At 48.8% G+C, this 22,123-nt stretch overlaps 2 protein-coding genes across 3 annotated transcripts in view; both read left to right on the forward strand.

Moving 5' to 3' along the window:
• Positions 1-5,363, forward strand: part of TSPAN32 (tetraspanin 32) — a 34,621-nt gene extending 29,258 nt beyond the window's left edge. Inside the window, exons 7-8 of the mRNA XM_064452518.1 lie at positions 1,517-1,600; positions 3,844-5,363. Of these exons, the coding sequence (XP_064308588.1) occupies positions 1,517-1,600; positions 3,844-3,939 (180 nt within the window). The 3' untranslated portion in view covers positions 3,940-5,363. The remainder of the gene's footprint in view (positions 1-1,516; positions 1,601-3,843) is intronic.
• Positions 1-22,123, forward strand: part of CD81 (CD81 molecule) — an 85,313-nt gene that overhangs the window by 35,171 nt on the left and 28,019 nt on the right. Inside the window, exon 2 of one of the 2 annotated variants that reach the window (XM_064452520.1) lies at positions 15,848-15,934. In XM_064452520.1, coding sequence (XP_064308590.1) covers positions 15,869-15,934 — 66 coding nt within the window. In that variant the 5' untranslated portion in view covers positions 15,848-15,868. Of the gene's footprint in view, positions 1-15,796; positions 15,935-22,123 lie in introns of those variants that run through there. The other variant, XM_064452519.1, reaches the window with a different exon arrangement.

Consider the following 22,123-nt stretch of genomic DNA (forward strand, 5'->3'; position numbering starts at 1 on the left):
AAAATGATGGCGTTCTCATGGTTTGGAGTTGCTATAGTTGGGGTTTCTTTTGTTGGGGTTTTGTTATTTCAATAAGGAGGCATGTCACCCACTGGAGGAGCCCTGGTTTCGTTTGCAGCTCTAGAACAGCTTCAAAATGCTTGTGTTTGCAGTCTGTCATTTCCCTCCAACTTCCTCCTCATCTCCTGCCTCTGCAGAGTCTGTGACATACCGTGGGCCTGTGTCTGCACTCAAAAAAACTGTTGGACATTTCCAAGCGACACTAGTTTCTGAGGCTTAAAAAGTGCCCCGCTAATAAAAAATGTGGAATTTGCTGTAATTCCATTTTCCCAGGGCATTAAGTAGGTACTAAAATGAGAAACTTGAAGCAGGATGATGATGCCCAGCAGTAGCTTAATCGGGTACACTTTATTCCTCCTCTTTGCAGTATCTCAGTGAGGCTAATGAAGAAGCCACCAATATTAGACTGCCTCTGTGCTGAAGCTGCAACGTAGACTTCGTACTCTCTGAGCAAATCTATTGTATGATTACTTTTCTTCCACTGGAGCAGTCAAATCAGCTGAAGTAGATAAAGCCACCAGCATCAATATGTATGCTGTCCCTAGGAAAAACAAAACCATGTTGCTACAGCTATAGAAAAATATTGTTGTTAGACAAAGATGTCAAGCGCTAACAGGACGCTGTGACGCGCAGGCACGCGTCCGCCCGCAGGGCACCGTTTCAAAGCACTGCCTCCGGGAATGTCACATCTCAAAGCAGGGTTGAACTCAGCTCAAAGAGCAGGAAGGGAGAGCAGAGTAAAACTGGGCACCATAGGGGTGACTCTGTTCCCCTCCCAGCTAATGGTTTGTGTTTCCTCCAGTGGCGGTCTGGGGGAGGTGGGTGGGAGGATGCATTTTGCAACTCGGGGAACCGCGGTTTGGTAGCCGCAGTACATTTGCCCTCTGGCTTTGAGCACTCTTACCTCATGCTACAAATTACTTTATCAAGGGCATGCTCTTGCATTTTTGAAATTGCTCTCTTGGCTAACAACTCCTGGATTTCTGTAGGGCCGTTGGCATGCTTACAGCTAATGTATATTAATGCTTGTGACACTTTGCAAAATTGAGCTGTTCATTAGTATCTTCGGGGAACGTATTTAGCATTATGGTGTGCTCTGCTTTGTCCATCTTTTCGTTTCCCTCTTTACATTTTCCACTGGGTGGAAAGAAAAAAGCCTGTGCATGACCACCCTTTCCTGTGCACACACACAACCCCCACAGTCTGAAATGCAACACACCAAGAAAAATCGTAGGTGTATTGTAGTAATGGAAAATACACTGCAGGTGTTTGTCTTCCCAAGTTGCAGCAAGCAGGAGAAAAAATAGAAGAGCTGCCCACAGAGCAGCCCAGCTGTGTAATGCTGCATCCCCCTCTTGCTTCCCTTTCCATCTGGCGTTGTGGCAAGTGCTGTTGCGGGGACGAAGCCCCGCACTGAGCTGCAGCTGTGCTGCAAGTTGTGTCTCTCTCCTCCTAGGACTGCCTCAAAGAGATCCAGGTCTTCCTGAAGAAGCACATGGACTTTGTCTCCACGCTCCTGGGCATCACCATTGGCTTCACGGTAGCTATGTCTGTTCCTTTGCGTTTTGGCCCCAAGAGGCAGGGTCCAGCAGGAAAAGTGTATCTTAAATTAGCCCCCAGAAGCTAGGATTTTCAGTGGGTTTGGAGACTGGCAGCAGGGAAACAAACAGTGGCGGGCTCCACTGTGGAAATTAGGAAAGGGCCATGACCTGTCTTGGCCAGGCTGATGGATGGAGGCATTTTCCTGCAGGAAGAGGCTCGCTGCATGGTTTTTCTGCCCAAACTAGGCACAGCAGCTGGAGCTGGGGACCAGCAGGAGTGGGCTGCAGCAGCATTTGTGTTTCATCCATTCAGGCTTGCCTGCACATCTTATCCTGCAAGCGAGAGGCTGTGTCACTTGGTGCAGGCCTTGCAGATCAGGTAGGCAGCCAGCAAAAATTGTAGAAAAGGAGATGCAGTAAAAGCTCCATATTTTAAGAAACTTGCTACCCCTCCTTGCCCAGCGCTAGCTGGCTGCCTCCCAGCTCAGCCTGAGAAGTCACTTTGTGTGGCCAGAGCTAGAAGGTCTTGAAAGCTAGTGAGCACTAGCAGTGGAGCTGGAGAGCTGTGCAGAAGGGGAAGGTCCCATCCTATTAATGACCACTAACGAACCTGGAAAGGTGCATCTCAGGCAGTGGGTGGGTGAAGCATGGGCTCATAAGGAGCAGGTTGCAAAGGAGAGGAGCAGAGCATGTTGCCTGGGCTCCCAGGCACCATCTTTGAAGGAGGGTCTTGCAGAGGAGGGGTAGGATCATCTTCATAGCATGGCTTGGGTAGAAAGCGTCTGTACTGAATTTGTGAGTCTTGTTTGGGGGGAAGACAAAAGAAAAAATGAAGTGCTGCAAGAGGAGCGTGTCCTTCAGTGGTGAGGGGGCTCAGTGGCTGCATTGGGATGGTCTCTTTGGAGCTGGAGAGCGCCACTAATTGAAAGAAGCCTGTTCATATGCCCACCCACTGCTTGGCAGAGGTGTATCACTGTAATCACATCTACACAAGGGCCCTGCATGTGTGGTGAAGCATGCAAGAAAAGAGTACTTGCCAGGATACTCATTTCTTCACCATGAAGGGAGGTTTGGTCTGCTGTGGTATCTCTGTGTTACTCCCCAGCTGGGATGACCTTTCCTGACTGAATGTGTATTTGGAGATTGTTTTACTACTTGTGTCCACCTTGGCACACTTATGGGTTAGAAGGCTCTTCTCCATCTAAAAAAAAAGTATTTTATACTGCTAGTAGCAAATTAGGAAAAACATCAGGCATTGCTGTGGAGCTATAAATGTAAAGTCATGTGTGAATATTTGGTGTCGCTTTCTGATTTTTCTCAGGTATAGAAGGAATTTCACTGCAGCCATATTAGACAGAAGTGGGGGCATTTTTATTATGTATATCTTTTTTTCACAGCTTGATGCTATAGCCAGATAAGGCAGCTGTCTTTGAAGTGCATGCTAGAGGAAATCTTGCTGCATGGTTCACTATTGTGATGGCAGGATGCAAAGGAAACGTGTGACAAAGTCTATAGCTGCTCTGATGTCACTGTCCCTCAGCCAACAATGCACACGTGTCCCCAGATCAAGCTGCAAGCAAAGGCACCTGCACACCAAGGCAGACTTTTAAGCAAGAGCACGTTGTTACAGCCCTTGTTATCCTTCCCACAGCAGCCTTGCCATTGATACATTGCCTGTGTAAATCCTGATGTGTGATATACTAGGCAGAATATGAGAGTACAGAGGAAGTATACTGTCCTCTGCAGTCACAACCATGCACGTTTATGGGGTGGGGTTTGTGTTTTGTTAGAGATTTTTTTTGTTTTGGTGAGTTTTGTACTCCAAATGATACACGAGGTTTGGGTTTTTTTCTCCCTATGTTCTCTTTACAAAAGGCTATTATTATGGGAAAGAGATGTTTGTTTTCATAGAGGAATGTTTTCTGGCAGGAATTTGAATTCTGAATTTCCCAGTTTCATCTCATTTCTTGGTATTTTTAGGACTGGGTTTGAGCCATACTGTGCTAATTGCAATCAGATGCTTTAACCACTTTTGGGGGTGTTTTTTTCTCCTATGTTGGAATTGGTGTTCACCATTTATTGGAGAACAGCTGTCTTAAGAAAAATGTGACATCCTGATACATAAATTCAGAAGTGCCACGTGGACTAACAAGCAACATTTATGATCACTTATTTGCGCAGATGGAGCATCATAATCAGTTCAGCATTTAATTGTATGCCCATCTCATTTATTTCATCTTAGGCTTATGGGATGATCCTGACTTCATTCCTCTGGTTCTCCATCCACTTCAGCAGCAACCTGGACCGGAAAGGCAAATATATCCTGCGACAGAGGTAGAAACGCACTGCCCAGGTAGAGCCGGCTCTTGGCACAGGAAGATATCTGAAGTCACCCACAAAATTCCCCAGGGAAGGTGTTGCATAGGGTCAGGCAGTGTCATGCATTTCCCCTTCCTGGACTACTAGCTGTTATACATATCTGAGCTGGTCGGAGTGGACAATGATCTGAGCAAGGGCAGTCCCACACCTTTGCTGAAAACGGGCAAGGACTGAGACACACACCTGGGCTCGGAGGTGCAGATTGCCTCGCTGGGGTATGTACAGGCCGTAGCTCCACAAGCAGGACACAAAGAGCCCCTTAGGGCAAAAATGGAGAGAAAAGCCCAGCAAAAATCACAGCATTAAAACAAACTTCTCTTGTGCTGTCATCTGAGAAGTTCCCTGTGACCCCCGGAGATGCAATGTTTCTAGGAAGATGGCTTTGGATCACAGCCCAGGACTGATCTTGTGCTATCAGCAAATACATGGACACAAAGTGTGTTATTGCTGATGGGAAACGTGCTCTCCTAGCCTGGACGCTCGTAATGATTTACTTTGGGCATGTTTCTGATCATGCTCACGTATGTAGGCATCCAACAACTGTTGACTGTTTTTTCCTGTTTTCAAATACTGTTGGATTTACAGAGCTTTTTGTAGAGATCAGGAAAAAAATCAGAAAGCAGTGCATGAGCTTTGAAACAACTGACCAGCATAAGGACGTATCCCTCTGTTATTCCTTCTTGGTAATGCAATACAGCATTATTTTTTATTCTTAGAATTTAGTCAGCCTCCTAGAGTTTGATGCCACGCTGATTTCACAGGGGCTTGTTCAACTTCCAGCCTTAGTTCTGTGTTTATCTAGCTTCACTAACCCACCATGCTGCTGTGCAATACAAAAGGACTTTGATATTACACATACACTCAGGACTGAAGTTTAAATCTGTCAGAGAACAAGAGTGATCACCAGCCAGGTCAAACAATACAATGTCCAGCTCCATGTCCTCTTTACATCACCTTATCAATAATAAACAGAAATCTACTGAAGAACTTGGCTCTCAGTCTAGCTCAAACCATGGCTCCCTGGCACGCTTTACCCTCATTGCAAGGAGGCAGAGTTGCTTCTGAGCTGAAACCCATCATTGCAATAGAATTAGCACCTGCTGCAAAACCTGCTGTAAACTATATGGCTATGTGAAATGTCTGTTGAACCAACAGAATATTTCCCCCCTCTCCTTTGTTGTGGCTTTTAGCCATGAAAAACAGTAAGTAGCAGTTGTTTATTGACATAAACATGGAAAGGCCCATGCTGATGTTCAGGACAGTTCCTGGCCCTCAGGCAGGGGCTGCTACACATACAAGAACAGCACCTGGTTAGCATTTTAACATGGCTACAAATATCTTGCATTGGAAAGAATTGTGTTGGGGCGGGGGGGCGGGAGGGCAAGGGCTGTTGCTCCTCATCCTGCTCCCTTGGAACAAGCGGAGCTTCACCATTGACTTCAGTGAAAGCAGGATCAAGTTCAAACTGCTCCAGAGTATTACTCAAGCTGCCTCCTTGCAGTCACCAACATGCCTCGGCCCAGCAGGGGTTTAGTGGTGATATGCATTTGCCAATAGCGCAACTTTCTAGCAGTGGGGAAAAATTCACTTATATGTATATATGTACTATTAAGTATATCACTTTCTGGAGAGAGACAATCTCCCTTGTGAGCTCTAGCTGCTATTGTCCAGGCCACTGCTATTGTTATTCCTCAGGCCAGCTGGCAGCTCATGTGACTCATGGTTGCTTCATTAAAGATTAATTTCTTACAAAAGGCCATCATTCCTTCTCTTTTTCTGCCGTGCATAAGGCTGCCTGCATTACTCGGGGCTTTGCGTCATGGAGAGTTCTCAGTAATTCTTTCAGTGCTGGGAAGAGATATTCCCTGGGCAGCTGGTGCTTGGCTGTCCCAGCAGTGTGCCTTAGCACCCAAGAGGGGGAGGATGGCATTGGTCCTTTGGAGGAAAAGGAGCCGCTCATCAGCCTCACCCTATCCTGCTGGGATAGCAGGCAGGTAACTCACGAGGCGTAATGCAAGCAGTTGCAGGAAAAACAAACTTAAGAACATGTTTAAGCAATAAAGACTGGAGTATTTATATGAAAGAAATCTCTATGGTTTCACTTTTTTAAACACTAGGTAGTCAGGCCTTGCTGATCACTTTATGTTGGCTGGACAACTGCTGATGTTCTGCCATACCAAAAAACACTGGAGAGCGAGCGAATCAGTGGAGTCTGTTATGGATGTGGGTTACCTGCTTAAGCCTCATCAACTAGTAGAAAATATCGCTGTTAAAGCTTCACCTCCAGGACTCCGAAAGCTTTATGTGTTCCTCCTTCCCAGGTCAATTTTTAATGTAAAGGGATGACTATGGACAGGAGTAGCATATATATAATAAAGAAACCTGACAGGCTATCGTATCCCTCTCCCGCAGCTCTCACTTCCCTTGAATCACGTATGATTACTGAAACTTCAGAAGACGAAGCAGGCACCTTTCCAGCACTGGCCATATAGGTGTGCGTAGCTGCTCTTTTCACACCTCTGTAATGATTTCTGCTACTTGTGGCAGGGATGAGAACATGACCTGCACCAAACCATCTCACAAGATGATAATGTGCCTGTAGAGTTGTCATTTCTTCTTCCAGCAGACTGGAAGCATGCAATTTCCTGTCCCAGGGAGCTGGAAGTTCCCTTTCTTCCTCTGATAGCCAACCACAGGGTTTAGGTAATTTTTTTGGTACAATATACTCCAACAAACCATAATTAAAAAAAAAAAAAGCAAACCTTGCTCTGTATGTACATGCTGGCCATATTGTGACCTTTATTCCTATTCCCCCTGCTGCTGGAGTCCCCCTGCAAGGAGCAGCATCTTTAACGAGCGGGTCACAGAGCAGTGCCTGGCTGGACATGCTCTTCTACCAGAGTTTGTGCTGTGTGTAGCAGCGGGGGCTCCTGCTGCCCTGTGATGGCACCTTGCTGTCATTTTTGGGAGCAGGAAAGCAGATACCTTTGACTCCTCAGTGTTTAGCAACCTGTTGCAGAACAGTGCAGCGTTACCATTGTATTTGTAATAGAAATGGCAGCACCCGGGGATGGCTGGATGGAAGCTGCGAGGTGGGCAGGTGTTGGGTGGGTTTTTTTACACCCGTGCCAACAAAATATCTGTCCTGCAGTCCATGCACTTGCACTTACTAGTCCCTAATTTGCTGCTCACTGTGGGAAAATTGCAGGTCTTGTGCAACCAGAGCAAAACTGCAGGAACCTATTTGTAGGTGCTGCCGATATTCACCTGGTACTGAGAAGAGCAAAAGAGAGATTTTTTCAGGATAAGAGCATAGAGTTGAGCAGAGGGGATGCAAAGCCAGCAGCCAGGCTAGAAACGCTGGCAGGCCTGCTGAGCCTTCCTGGGGCTTGCACAAGTGGAAGCTGGCTGTTACAAACATGTCAACACTTAAACTCTGGTAGGAAAGAAATCCCTGTTTATGTAGGCATAGGCAAGAGCAAAACAAACAAAAAAAAAATTAAAGCAAGACCCAAGGTGAAAAGTTAAATATTTAATTATGAATTGGCTCCAATTAATTGTCAGTTAAGCTCCAGCAATTATCAATTAGCTCTGCTAAGGTCACCTGGGCAATCACAGCTTGGCTACTCTATGGGTATCTGTTAGCTTGTGCTCATGTGTTACCCTTTTCTTTTTATTTTAGACAAACCCCTCAGCTCTATCTGAGGACTCAGGAAGAAGGAGCACCCTAAGGCCAGGTGATTAACTGTGGGGCTGGGGAGCATCAGCCCATGGCAGCTGCAGAAAGCCTTTTGTGCTGCTTTCCATCCTTCATTGCCCACGCACTGCTCAGGTCCTTCTCTGCCAGTGTGAGTGTTAGCTTCCCCTGGGGCTTTACATGAGGCTCACTGCGTGCCCGTGGGTAGCCTGACCACAGCTTGCTTATGAGCCAGGGGAGCTTTCCCAGTGCCTGCTCCGACGGCAGCAGATTCTGCTTTTTCAATGTACTTCTCATGTAGAACTGCAGGTGAGCAGGGTGCAGCTTTGCACAGCAGCCAAAGATGCTCAGGGCTTCTCCAAACGGAGTTTTTCAGTACCCAGAAAAGAACTGAGGACCTCAGAGCACTTGTGAAAAGCACAGGTTAAGCAATTTACTGACTCTCTGGAAGGTTTTGGTGAGGAGAGTGGGAATCTTTCAGCCTCATGGTGGGCTGGCTTGGCCTCAAAATGTTTTGCTATTTCCTGCCCTACTGACTGTGTGTCTGCCAGTTCCCACTGCCGTCAAAATATAACTTCGTTGTGCAACAGCCCCTTTGCTGTGCAGCTCTGGTTCATGCCTGCAGTAAGCTCCCAAAGGAGACGCTGCTGAGCAAGTCCTTCCAAAGCCTTACAAGTTGGCAAATTTGGGTGGACCTTTGCAGTGCTGAGGTGGTAAGGATGCCATCTCTTGCCAAGGTAAAGCTGCATTTCCAAGCTGCAGCCATGGGAAATATTTTTTTAAGAAATAGTTGATAGACATATTTTTTTCTAACCGGGTGCAGAAGCAGTGCGTTTGCAAAAGCAGCTGGAATAACTCTCCTCTAGAAATGCAGCCAGGGTGGTAGGTGGTGTCTGCCAGCACAGCTGAAGGTGGGTAAGATCAGAAGCTGCTTTAAATATGCAGTCGTATCACACAAGCCCTGCAACTTTCACATGAAGTTGTTGCAGTTCTCTCTTTTACTAAAATGCTATATTGGGATGAAAAGGGATTTTTTTTGTAACTGTGTAGTTCCTCTTCTGGGAGGCCGAGCAACGGGCAGTGAGCATGAACCCTGTCCACTGGCAGAGGTAGCACCAGGTGGGACAGTGGGGGAGAGCATGGGAGTGAGGAGGGGGAGCCCCAGAGCAGTCTCAGATGCTGTTTTGGAAAAAAAAGTGGTATATGTTTTGCAGCTTTCAGCTGTAGCTGCCGAACACATGACTGGTTGCAGGCCTGCTGGTGAGGCTGCTCCACAACCTCCCTCTCAACCCCAGCACAAATCCAGTGCTATCTTTAGTCACCCAGCATTTTGGGGGTCCACCAAACAAACTAATGCCTGGCGGCAACTTGCATATCTGCCCCTGTCAGTAGTGTCATGAGTTAAAAAACCCATCTTTTTATCTGGAAGAGATACAGGGTGGTTGCTCGGCTTATGAGGAATCAGCACATCTTGGGAGAGATACTTTCAGTCGAGCCTGGAGGTGCCCACCCACAGCTAATACCCTCCTGTCTACCAGATGCTATTCCTTTAGACTCCAGCAAGTGAAAAGGAAGGGTCCTTCCCAGCATTTTTGCCAGGACGATGCATATCCCTGTGTTGCCACCCCTGGAGCCACTGGCAGCCCGTTTGCTGGGTTGTTTATGTTGTCCCAAGGCAAAATCCTCCCTTTCTCCCCTTAGCATCAGTAAATGCTATTGTTTAACCCCCATGTGCACCAGCTTGCTCACGGACGTGCTTGCTTTCTTATTAGCCCTGTTACATCAGCAATAAGCTATTCCAGGCTTTATTCACCTACTAATGAATTATACATTGATTATACAATAGAAGCTCTCTGCATCGATGGGCTGGGCTCTTGCTCTCCCACATGGCATCTTGCAAAGCACAGCTAAGCCCAGCTGTGGCTCAACCCTCTCTGATGCCCTGAGAAAAACGAACGTTCAGTTTCTGGGCTCACAAGCAGCAGAGCCTGAGCTGAGAAGTGAGAGCACGTGGGCTGGATGGGGAAACCTGCTTGGGTTTGCTTTCTCTCTGCCACAGCTCCAGTGGGAGTTGATCCTGTCCTTCCCCACTGCCCCCCCCCCCCCCTCCTCCTCTTTATATAACCTGACCCATCACCATAGATACATTGACATAAATATTTAAAGATGGCAGAGACAGACAGAGGGGAACCATTTGTTGAGTTTATTAGAAACAGAAACTTCAGGCACAGCTACAGGCCTATGCTGGCAGCATCCCTCCAAAAAGGCTGTGAGGCTAACATGACCCTCCCGGGCTATCACAGTGCCTTGGCTGAATTTGCAGAGTTGGGCACAAGGATTTTCGGATGAGCAGTGCCCACAGAACAGATATCTGGAGATGCCCGCTTAGATGAGTGGATGAGAATCTTTTTTTTTTTTTTCCTACTCAAAATGAAGGCGTTGGCTGGCTCCCCAGGGGTGCAGGTGGGCCTCTTCTGAGGATATGGATCTCCACCTTCCCACTGTCATAGGCCACTCCATGCCCTCCAGCTTGCCCTCGCTCAGGGCCTGCCTTGAAGCACTCTGGTACTATTAGCTTCCTGCAGGATGAATTTCTGAGCCTCTTTTCATGCATCTCCAAAATGTCCTATTTAAAAATTTTTGGTGATGCTGCTGCTGTTTTTTGGTGGTTTTGTTGGGGTTTTTTTCCTTTTTTACCACCACAGGTAAATTGGAAATCCAGGGTATTTCTGTCATATTTTCCGTAGAAAATAGGATGTGGTGGTTAAAAGCTACCTAGGACCTCACCCGCATTTTATTCCCATGGTTTGTCCATCATTTTTGTGCTGGCTCTGAGGAGGGCAAGGGGCTTGCCATGCAAACACAAGCCATGCAGCCAGAGTACCACATCAGCAGCTATCCTGCAGTCCCTGGCAGACAAGGGACCCCCATCTGCTCTCCCAAATCTCCTGGAGACCCTGGGTGTTAGGTGTTTAGGGTCTGCCTTGATGCTATCAGTTCACACCTTGGTCACCAGCTCTCCAGGCATTCGTACGAGGCAAGGAGGATGCGGGTCTGTCCTCTCTCCATTGCTTTTTATAAAACACAAGGGGTTTTTTTAAGGTGGAGCTGCTGGAAGGGTGGCAGGCATCTCCCTGGAAGAAGCAGGCTCGAAGTTCTGGGGATTGGGCTTGGTCAAGGGGTCGAGCGCATCCGTCACAAGCAGGCAGAGGAGAAACACCACAAGTGCCTCTGCTTTCTGCTGCTTCGCCCTGCCTGCAAACCCAGCTGCAAAAGCAAATACAAATGGCTGCTTGGGGGCAGGGAGGTTTTTTTAATCTGGGGTTTTGCGGCTTTTTTTTTTTTTTTTACTTTTTTAGAGTTTACTTTTTTCTTTCAGTGATGCGAGGCATGGGAGGTATGTAGCTTCTTCATAGTCCTGCCTGCAGCTGGCTGCTCTGTAAACAGCTATACATTATGATGGCGCACTGCTGAGCACTTGAACCGAGCCCATCCTCCTAAAGAGGGAAGTCATCAGCCCCATTCATAGCACTGACACTCAATACCAGCATGTGACACCGATACATTAACTGAATTTGTGCAAATTAGCTTTCCTTATTTATACAGCAGCATTTTATAAGGAGCTGATAAAGCCGCTGAGAGTCTTTGAAACATAGTTCTGGTACTTTATGGGCTTCACAGCAAGTAGTACAGCATGACAAATATACAACTGAAATCACACATAATCTTAGGAAACACTATATGTTATCTTGATACTGTGCCACAGTGGTGTTTTTTTCCTTCCTGTACATTGATGTCAAAGTTTTTGCAGGTACCCCCCGCACCCCCAAAAAAAAAAATCAGACAAAGCTTGAAATCCTTTTCCACTTCCAAGGTTTGGAGAAGACACTGTTGGTACGGCCAGATGGGTGAACCCAGTTTAGACTGTAACTGGGAGATTCTTGATGCTCCCCAAGCCAGGGCCACATCTGTACCTGATCCCTAGGCAGCACATGGCTCCAACACAGCCTGAAGGAAGGTCCCAGAAATGGGACTGAAAAGCTTTATTTCCCATTTTCCATTTTTTTTCACTTCCCAACAGAAAAGAGAAAAAAAAGGAAAAAAGGAAAAGCAACAGTGACCAAAAAAAAAATCCTGAGCTCCCTAAAAGTAGTTTCAATGACAACTTTGTGGCAGTGGTTGCAGCTGGGGTTGCCTGCTCTGCAGTGTACAAAAACTGATTTGAGAGTCATTTTCCTCTGTGGTCGGCGGGACCGCTGCTGCTGAAGGCCTTATCAGTTTGCAGCTGGTTCCTTCCTCTCCTGCACACAGACTCTCCAAGCAGTGCCTCCAAAAGTTTTTCTGGAAACGTCCAGAAAGCTGTTTTCTGGAAAAGCCAGAAGTGGCCACCTAAGTGCACGAGAGGCTCCTTGGCTCACATAGCCTCCTATCTTCAACCTCTCCATTTGGTTGGGGGAGGGGTATTTTTGTTTTAATATTTATAGCTGGAAAGGATGAAGGTGCAGAAAAAAAGGTGTTGTGCGATGCTATGATGTAGCAAATGAGCGGCTTCAGATTCCTGCCATTATCCTTTGGATTGATGAGCAAGAGGCACACAGGATTACAGCTATTGCCATGGTCAGATGGGTTGTACCGATAATTTGGGATAGCACTTACATGCATAAATAGCCTCGTGAACCTCCAGCTTCACTGGTAAGTCTGGATGAGAGAATGTGGCTTAGAGACAAAGGGTTTATGCATCCATGGCAGGCCTGCAGTTGGGGAGGTACTCAGCATAAGTAACTGGGGAACGAGGTCAACTTTCGTTCATCTCCAGACTGCCATGGGCTGTGACTGAGGGGCAAAGAAGGGTTTGATGAACATGATGAAACCCTGGACCAACTCATCCCTCAGGACAATGGGATGATTTTGGAACAAGTTGACTCATTTTCAGCATACATGTGTAGGGAATGTGCGGTTACCGAACAGCACATTCCTGCTTACGGGATGCATGGCAGGGGAGACTCCACCGAGTGAAAATGTTTGGCTCAGAAGCTGCTCCCTGAAATGTTTTTGCTATAGGAAATTGCGCACACAGAAAGAGGGCAGTTTTCCACATGCAATGCTGCAGGTGGGCACAGAGTTAATATTTAGCAGGGTAAGGCCCTGACCTTTGCTGGAGCTGCTGGCTGCTGCTTTACCAGAAGTCCTCCTGTGTTCGGATTATGTGACCTACTGCCCTGCCCTTAGAAGAAACAAATGAGTTTGTTGGAAGCATAACGTGGGGTGAGAGCGATTTATTTTTCTAGGGATAAGCAAGTGGGCCAAACTAGATTTCAGCCAAAAGACTGGGAAAGTTCATCAAGCTTCTGTTGCACAGCTTTGAGTTTTTTAAACTAAAATTTAACCAAAATTTCTAAGCCGTAATGTGAGGCTTACTTGAACTGTTGATACGTGTGACCCAAATCTCTTTGGTGGGCAGCCCTGAAGCCCCCCAGGTGCTCATGCAACCCAATAACTGAGGGAAAACATCCTGAGTGGCTCTACTAAACTTGATGCAATCGCTTACAGTAAGAAAGCCACAAGCTTAGGCAAAAAGAGTTCAGCAGATCAGATCTTAGGATACAATAGCCAGGGGAAACAAATGAGGAAATATGTGCTGGTTTTGGCTGGGGTAGAGTTAATATCCTTCACAGTATCCAGTGTGGGTCTATGGTTTGGATTTGTGCTGAAAACCGTGTTGATAATACAGGGTTGTTTTCCTTATTGCTGAGCAGGGCTTACACACGGTCACGGCCTTTTCTGCTTCTCACCCCACCCACCAGCGAGTGGGCTGGGGGTGCACAAGAAGCCAGGAGGGGACACAGCCAGGACAGCTGACCCCAACTGGCCAAAGGGCTATTCCATACCATATGATGTCATGTTCAGCATATAAAGCTGGGGGAAGAAGAAGGAAGGGGGAATGTTCAGAGTGATGGTGTTTGTCTTCCCAAGTCACCATTATATGTGATGGAGCCCTGCTTTTCTGGAGACAGCTGAACACCTGCCCGCCGATGGGAAGTAGTGAATAAATTCCGTGTTTTGCTTTGCCTGCGCACACGGCTTTTGCTTTACCTATTAAACTGTCTGTATCTCAACCCACAAATTTTCTCACTTTTACTCTTCCAATTCTTTCCCCCATCCCACCAGTGGGGAGTGAGCAAGTGGCTGGTTGGGGCTTAGTTGCCAGCTGGGTTTAAATCACAACAGTCTTTTTTGGTGCCCAGTGTGGGGCTCAAAGGGTTTGAGATAATGATAGATTTGATTGGAATGTGCTAGATCGAATTTATAGATGTTATTGCTGTTTAGCTATTAATTGGCAGGGCTTCTGTGCTTGCCATGGGGCTTGCTTGCTTTACTATATATTAAGGTAAGTGCTCTTTAGCAGCTGTTTTTTTCTTTCATTGCTTGCTGTACTGCTTATCATCTTACTGTGTTCTGCATGGGAACATTTTGATAACAGCAATGGCCAGGTGCCTGGGCTGGCAGACAGCCAGGGCATCACTGCTGTTTCTGTGCTGCTGTACTGGGCAGGCTGGAACTCCAGTGCGAACTTGAGTCGAAAAGACTGTGACCTGCGGATGAGTCCACCTGGGAGCAGGACACCCCGAAGTATCTGTGGTTGTGGATAAGCCCATGCCACAGCAGGTCCATCTTGAAGTGTCTGTGGCCGTGGTTATGTCTGTGCCACAGCAGGTATGCCTCTGAAGGGACTGTGGCCCAAGGATAATTCCACACTGGAGAAGGTACGCCTTGAAGCATCAGTGGTTGTAGACGAGGTCACGCTGGAGCACCTCAAAGCATGTGGCCATGGATAAGCCAACGGCAGAGTAGATATGCCCCAAAGGGATTGCAGCCATGGGTAAGGCCATGTTGGAGCAGGGGCAAGGGGAGGAGTTTATTGCTATGTTAAACCCAATGGTCTGGTCCAAAAGGACCAGGAGTGGAGACTGTAATGGTTTTACCTTTAAATTGTTATAACCCTGGATTTGGGTTGCATGTTATAGGAATTACTACAGGAACCACCTGAACCAATGGAGGACAAGCCTTACAAGGAGCAGTGCAAGGGCAGCAGTGACCTGACCTGAGCTGGCTTTGGTGCCCAGGAACTCTATGCAACACACCAGCTCTCCTGCCCTGAGTGACCACCATAACAGATGGAGCCCAAAGTCATGGATCAAATTAACTCAGTGGAAATTTTGTGGACATTTCAAAGACATTTTACAGGCATGTGGACATTTTACAGTCCATAGACTAAGGGAATGATACCTGTGTATTATATCAAAGGATGGTAAGGGAGGGTGGGGTGGTTAATAAGGTTGTATTGGTTAGTGTGGGACCTGAGCATGACATAAATGGTATGGAGTCAAGGCCTTTTCTGCCTCTCACACTTTTTAATGTAAAAATCCTTTCCCTTCTTTCTCTTTTTTTTTTTCTTGGGGGAGGGGGTGTGTCAGGGCCCCCTCATGGATGTAACCTAAAACTTCTCTATATACAAATACAAATCCTGCTGCACCCTACACCCATTCACAGTGGTTTCTCCCCCCACCCCAGGATGCCTGCTGACGTTTAGGGGACAGTGGTGAGGTTTAAGAGATGGTGGTGCCACAGCCCCCAACACTCCTCCTCAAGGCTGCCACTTGCATGTAGGAAATTCTTTGTTGTGAGCCGCCCCTAGTGGGTGGGAAAAAGAGGAGAAAAGGAGAAAACAAACAGAAAAAAAAAAAACATGAAAAAGAGAAAAAAAGGAAAAAGGGGAAGAGGGAAGAAAAAAGGAAAACAAGGAGTTGAAGAGAAAGGAAAAAAGCAAAAAAAAAAAAGAAGGGAAGAGAAAACTGAAAAGAAAAAAGGAAAAATGGGTAGAAAAAAGTAAAAAAGAAAGAAGAGGAGGAGAGAAAAGAAAAAGGAAAAAAGGAAAGATAAAAAGGCGGGTAAGAAAAATAAAAAGAAAAAAAAGGAAAGGAAAAAGGGAAAAGAAGCAGACGGCCCCAGGTTTCGGGAAGGGGTGTGGGGCGGTGCGCGCCGACCCCCGTTCCCGGGCGGGGCGTGTCCGGGGGCGTGTCCGGGGGCGTGTCCGGGGCGGGGGGCGGGGCGGGGCCTCTCCGCCCGAGGCGCCGACGCCCCAGCCCGGCAACAGACGTTGAGGGGAGCCGCTGCCGCTGCCTGCGCCGCCATGGGAGTGGAAGGCTGCACGAAGTGCATCAAATACCTGCTCTTCGTCTTCAACTTCATCTTCTGGGTGAGCCCCGGGGCAGCGGCGGGGGGGAGGGGCGGGGCCTGAGACACCCCAGCGCTTTAAATAACGGGGTTCCAATATGGCTCATCTGCCTGCGCCTGGTTTTAACCTCTTTCCCACCCCCCACTCCGCCCAGGACTAAGACTTGCTGCCTGGGATATGCCTTAGGGGTTGCTTTTTTTTTTTTTGGGGGGGGGGGGATGGGGTGGTTGTGTGTCGGCTTATCCATTGCTTTTTTTTAAATGCATACATATATTTATTTATTTGCGCATGCATATCTCTTTCCATATATTTTTATATCGAGGCTGTATCTAGAGAGAGGTGCTTATACGCATCCTTTCCGAGCGGAAGGGCGGGGGGCAGAGCTGGCGTGGGGTGGGGGTCGCGGGGCCGCCCCGCCGGGGGCTGCCGCTCCCAAACCCCCAGTTGCCGTGGGTCTGCGCTGGGGAAAGCGGCGGGTCTCAGCCCGGGAGGAGGGAGGGAGGGAAGGATGCTGCCAGGCGGCAGGAGGAGCGGCGCCGGTCCAGCCGACCGCCGCAGAGGAGCCGGGGAGGAGAGGGTGTTCCAAAAATACGGGCGACCGGGGCTGCCTTTGCTCTCCCCGCCCCGAGAGCTGGCGGGGAGCGGACGGGGCTCGACGGCCCTGGCGTCGCCTCGGGAGCCCGGCCTTGACGCCCGCCTTTGGGCCGGGCTCAAGCTGGGGAGCGCTGCCTCCGCCGCCTGGGAAGTTATTTTAGGATGCAAATTTTACCCAGGCTGAAGATGTTGCCCTTCCTGAGAAAGTTTCTTATTAAATAATCCATCCAGACGCGCGGCTAATTTGGCAAAAAGCAGCCTATCCCAGTTACTCTGCAAACAGGGTTTGTCCTGGTTAGGAACACTCTCTGGCAGCGAGGGCTGGCACGGCAAGTAACGCGCTCTCCCCGCTCCTGTCCCTGGGAGCAACGAGATGCGCCCGAGCAGGCTGCTTTTTTCATTTTAAACAGGCTGTTTTCCATTCCCCAAAATGCTGTTGTTCTCGCAAGCAAGCCCAGCCCCACCCCGTGAGGCGAGGCGCTGCTTGCTGGGGGCTGGCTGCATGGGCAGGATGCGCACCCCTTGTCTGGTACCCTGCTCTGCTGATGAGAAGTTTGGGGTTTTTCTTGATGTTTGTTCTCAGCAGTGAGCGCAGCAAGGAGGGCTGCAGAGGTGGGGTCGGGGGGCAGCAGTACCTTCCAGAGCAAACCCTGCCTCGGCACCGGGAGCTGCTCTGCCCGGCTGGAGCCTGTGTCTGCCGCCTTCTCCCCAGGGGTGCACAGTGAAGCTCTGGGGCAGTTGTCCCCCCACCTCTGGGAGGGGTAGGGCTTACTGCTGCGTGGGAGCGAGCGCTGTCAAATCCGGCCTGATTTCAGCCCTCTTTACCTTGTTTTTGGGTATAACGCCGACCAAGGGAGAGATGATGATCTCTGATAGCAGTGGTGTTAACTGATACTTGATGCGTTGCAAGCTGTAAGACGAACGCCAGACAGTCCTGGGTTTTGGTTTTTTATTAGCCTCTTCCTCCATGCTTAAAATGGCAGGACAGAGGCAGGTAAGCCCTTCACTGAAGTGTTTTTACTTCCGAGTTATCATGCTTGTCCTAGAGCTTTTTCTTCCCTTCTGGTCCTAATTTCCTGCCATTCTTGTCGCTGAAGCCGCCGGGTGTGGATGTGAGGGAGGAATGGTCTCCTGGGTGGCAGGAAGGATGCAGGGGGCTTTGCGCAGACGCTCCTGAGCAAGCCTGCTCACTTTCCCAGTGTGTGCTTGCAAAATAGCTTATCTCTTATGAACACGCATTTTGCTTCCAAGAGGAATAGCCGATCCATTTAATTTCCCTGTTAGGATTCCTGGTACCTTGCCCAATCCCTTGGAGGGAGCCTGACACCTGCTCCCTGTGAGCATTGTGGGGAGGTGCTCCAGCTCCTTGCAGGGAGGGGTGCCTGTGAGCTGGGACCCACCAGGTCCCCAGAACACCTCCCAGCACTGGGGTCACCTACAGCCAGTCCCCTCAGACCACATCCTGAGTGGATGGGGAGCCTGGATTCATTAGAATTAATGATGCTTTTTGTCAGCCTGGCTGGCTGAAGGGTGGTTGAACGCCAGGTCTTATGGTTTTCAAGCCCTTTTGTGTTGTTTTTTAAACAAGTAGTCTAGGGGAATTTTAGGCTTACTACCAAGCAAATACAGTTAGCAGCCAACCTTGCATCCCCAGCTGGGGAGGGACGCCTTTGTCGCCACCATAGCGTGAAGGCCCTTTTTATAGGGTGGCATTTGAAGGTTGGACACGGTGCTGAGCACCCTTGCTGCAGAGTGGCTGTTGGGACCCCAGGGAGGTATGAGAAGGGGCACTCGCAGCCCTGTGGTCTTGCCAGCTGGTTAGCATGCAAGGGCTGCTGGGTTCCTCGTGCTCATTTGCTTATTGTTTGCTTATCATTTGCCTTGCACCCAGCTGAGGACAGGCACTGTTGGTGAAAACAAGCAGGAGGCAGAGCCCAAAGTTTGGCAGACGCTGCACTGTGCTGCACAGAGCTTGCTGCAGTGTCTGAGAGGAAGAAAGGAAGCAATTCTCAGCCTTAACAGTGTTAACAAATAAGAAAGAAACTCTGATAACTTTTGAAAGTGCTCCTGCTGTCCTGCCAGAGTGTAAATAAACTGACACCCCTCTGGCTTCCCCCTCTTCCTTCCCCTAGCAGTGCAGGGGGAGTTTCACAAAGCTGCTGTATTAAAAATCAAAAGGAAAAGGTGGCCCCACTGCCAGCTCCCCGGGATGCCTCGGCAGCCCTCTCTGCCTGAGATGTTTCGTTTTTATTTTATATTTAGGGTTGTTTTTCCTTTGTGCATGCATTTTTTTTTAAAAAAAAAAAGACAGCAGGCTTGCTGGGGTTTACCTGCTCCGTCCGCGGTGGCTCTCAAGGAGGGAGCAGTGGCTGCTGCCCGGAGCACTCATACAAATGGATGCCGATTCCCAGGAAAGAGAAGATCCCTGCATGTTTCACAGCAGCATCCGCTCACTGAAACAGTGGAGGTGGCCACGGCATCACCTAGGGATCTCACTGGGTTAGTAAAACACAGGGCTGGTAAGACAAAGGCTCTTCTGTGCTGTAAACCTGTCCTGAAACCTTGGAGTGGCCAGTGGTGAGGCGATGCTCTGCTTCCCTGCCCTGTGAGAGGGAGCATTGGTGGTACCTGGTACTGGGTGGTTTTGCTGCTGCGATGGGTAGTCCCAGCTCAGCCTGCAGCCCAAAACGGAGCTGGGCTGGGCACATAGCAGGGTGGAGCTGCTTCTCCATCCCACTCTTAGTAGACGGCCAGACTTCAGCTGCTCTCCTGAATTATCTGAATCCGATAGCAGAGCTCAGCGCGTGGAGCTGAACTGACCACTGCTGCAAAGAGCCCCTGGAGAGGCCGAAGGAAGCCAGAGAGCTATTTTAAAATGTAATTAAACATAACCAAGGAGAAGTTGGCTTGCTCGGAGAAGAATTGCCCAGCTTATTAGCTAATACAGCGCATGGCAGCCTTCCAGATCTAGATCAGGGCTGACTGCCCTACCAGAGAGGTGTCTAATGAAAAGGAAGAGCTTGCTTGTAATGCCATTTTCCAGACGCTGCATAACTCTTTCCTCTTGCTTGTGCTGAGGGGATGTGATGCAGTCAGGATGCAAAGGGGAGGGAAGGTAGAAGTGAAAGTCTGTCCTGACAGTGGTGATCGGAAGGGAAGAGGTAGAGTTGTTGAGTATTTTCTTGTGCGATGCTGGAAAATCTGTCAGTTGTCCTCTGGAGTCTGCAAAGTATGCACAAAGATATTTGGCTTTGGTGATGAGAGGTGATGGTGGAGGGAGGTGGCAGCTCCCTGTGGTGGTGGTCCCACAGTGACAACTCTGCTGAACGCCTCATGACACTCTGTGTGATGAGGAGGGAGGCTGGGTACCACTATTCACAGGTTTAAATGGAGAATGGAAGCACTGGTGGTTCATGCAGTGTGCAGCTCTGAAGCACAGGTTTGAAATAACTCCCTAGACTCACAGAGCAGCTTGCGTTTTGTTTTGGGTGCAGGCTTGCACTGAGCACTGCTGAAATGCTATTAATGATAGTGACTAGCAGGCTGCTTTGCTGTGGAGTGCAGGGTTGGGGTTTGGTTTGGTTATTGGTCTCCCTGGAAGTCACAGAGCCTTGCGATCAGCCAGGATGTGATGCTGACCCAGCATCTTCTTCCACTGCCTTTGGGTTTGGTGTCCTGGGACCATGTACAAGCAAGTGTATTTCCATGTGTGTTTGACCCTGCAGCTGTTTAATGCCTGACTTTGAATGGCAAGGGAGAGGTTTTCTTAGTAGGCTCGGTATCTGGACCTACATTTCCCTGCTGGTGGCTCTCTGGGATGTATTTCTGGGCTCTCTGACAAGTGAACACAGTCCTACCATCACCTGTGAAAGCTATTCTGAAGCCTCTGCATGCAAAAGGTTATTTAATCAGGTCATTTGAAGAGACCGATGCCCTGCCCTGTCGGGGTACCTGATTTGAGTTCATGGACTGGGCTGCAGTCGGAAGGAGGGAGCATTGCTGGTGGCTGGTAGTGGGGATTGCTCTGTTTTCCTGAGGTTATTCTTCTATCAACCACTGTAATGCTTATTTCCTGCAAGAGCATTAACCCATGTATGATGCCTTGAGAAACACTTTGAACCTGTACTGTGCAAGTGCCTTTCACTGTGTTATTAACAAGGGAAAGCAGTTGCATTACCATTGTAGTTAAATGCTTATGTATGGGGCCAAATTAATTTTAAAGCAATATCTGAAATTGTTTTCCCCTCTGCTGAGGGCAGTTAAACCCTGCTGGTAGATGTCAATGTATAGCAATACTTCTATCTGCAGTGGGAATTGGGCTGCAGCTGGCAGGAAGCAACCTGTGGGCTCTGTGCTCCCCATCAGAGGACCCCGCTCCTGGATTTTGGTGCCGGATTCCTGCTCTTCTCCCATCTATCAAGCTTTATTTGGCCTCTGGCATGCTGCTTCTCTGGGAGTGTTCCTCTGGAGCTTGTTTTGAAAAGCCCTGCAGTGTTGTGGGGCTGGTAACTATAGGCACCAGCAGAGAATTTCACCCCAGCAAGGCAGCTCTATTAATAGCTGCTGCTGGAAGGTGGCGGTGGCTGCACGGCTGCCTGCGAAGCTTGGGCTGCCTCCTCCTGCCTGCAGAACACCAGGCTCCTCACAGACACCCTTTTGGCAATCCCTGGGCAGGCCTTGCCTGCAAGCTTTCAGCCTGACCTTTGGTGGCCGTTGAGTGCGATTGCCGTGGAAGGCAGCGGAGAGACCTCACCTGTGCTTTCCAAGAAGAGTCTGGTCTGCTGCTGCAGTTTGTGAGTGCCTGTGCCGAGCTCGGCAGAGAAGCTTTTGCATGGTGTGACTGCCAAACTGCAACTGTGTCTGATTTAAGTCACTTCCCCTGCTTACAACCCGCCAAAAAGTCTTGCAGGGATCCTGATGTGTTGGAGATCCAGGGCATCCCACAGTCTGCTCCAACAAGCAGCGCAGGGGCGATCTGTAGTGCTTCTCCCCTTGAAATTTTCAGTGAATTTTTGGCACGAAGTCCCACCATTATAACATGAAGGCTGTCGCAGCATCAAACCAAAGTTCCCAGGCTCATGGGCTGCCATTCAGCTCTCAGTCCCCTGCTGCACCCCAAGCCCTTTTAGCGCTTTGGCAGGGCGCATCTATTTGCAGTAAAAAAGAAATCCAACTTGTGCTTTCCAGGAAGCGAGGCTCAGAGTGTGGGCAGGCTCAGTGCTGCCTGTTCATGTACGCCTGCCACCAACAGTCATCTGCTTCTCACCTCGGTCTTCAAGGTGGTAGTACAATGCCTGTAAGGTCCTAGCACGCATCTTTCAAGGGCTAGTATTGTCATTCCAAGGGTAATTTCCATCGCTTTTTTCCCCACTCACGCTAGGTGCAGCATCAGAATGATGTTTCATTCTTTATGCTGCTCCTATTGGAGAGCATGACATCTGCTCCTCCACCTAGAGACCCACAAATGGCCTGGGAGCAAAGCATTCAAACCAAAATTAGCAATTCATTCCTGGCGATGTGAGGAGCTTCTTGTGTGGCAAGATACTTTGGCCTTGGCAAGCCATTTCATCCTTCTGTGCCCCAGTTCCCCACACCTAAAAGAAGGGGGATTCAGTT

This window comes from Phalacrocorax carbo, chromosome 5, assembly GCF_963921805.1.
Source record: "Phalacrocorax carbo chromosome 5, bPhaCar2.1, whole genome shotgun sequence".
Classification (NCBI taxonomy): Eukaryota; Metazoa; Chordata; class Aves; order Suliformes; family Phalacrocoracidae; genus Phalacrocorax; species Phalacrocorax carbo.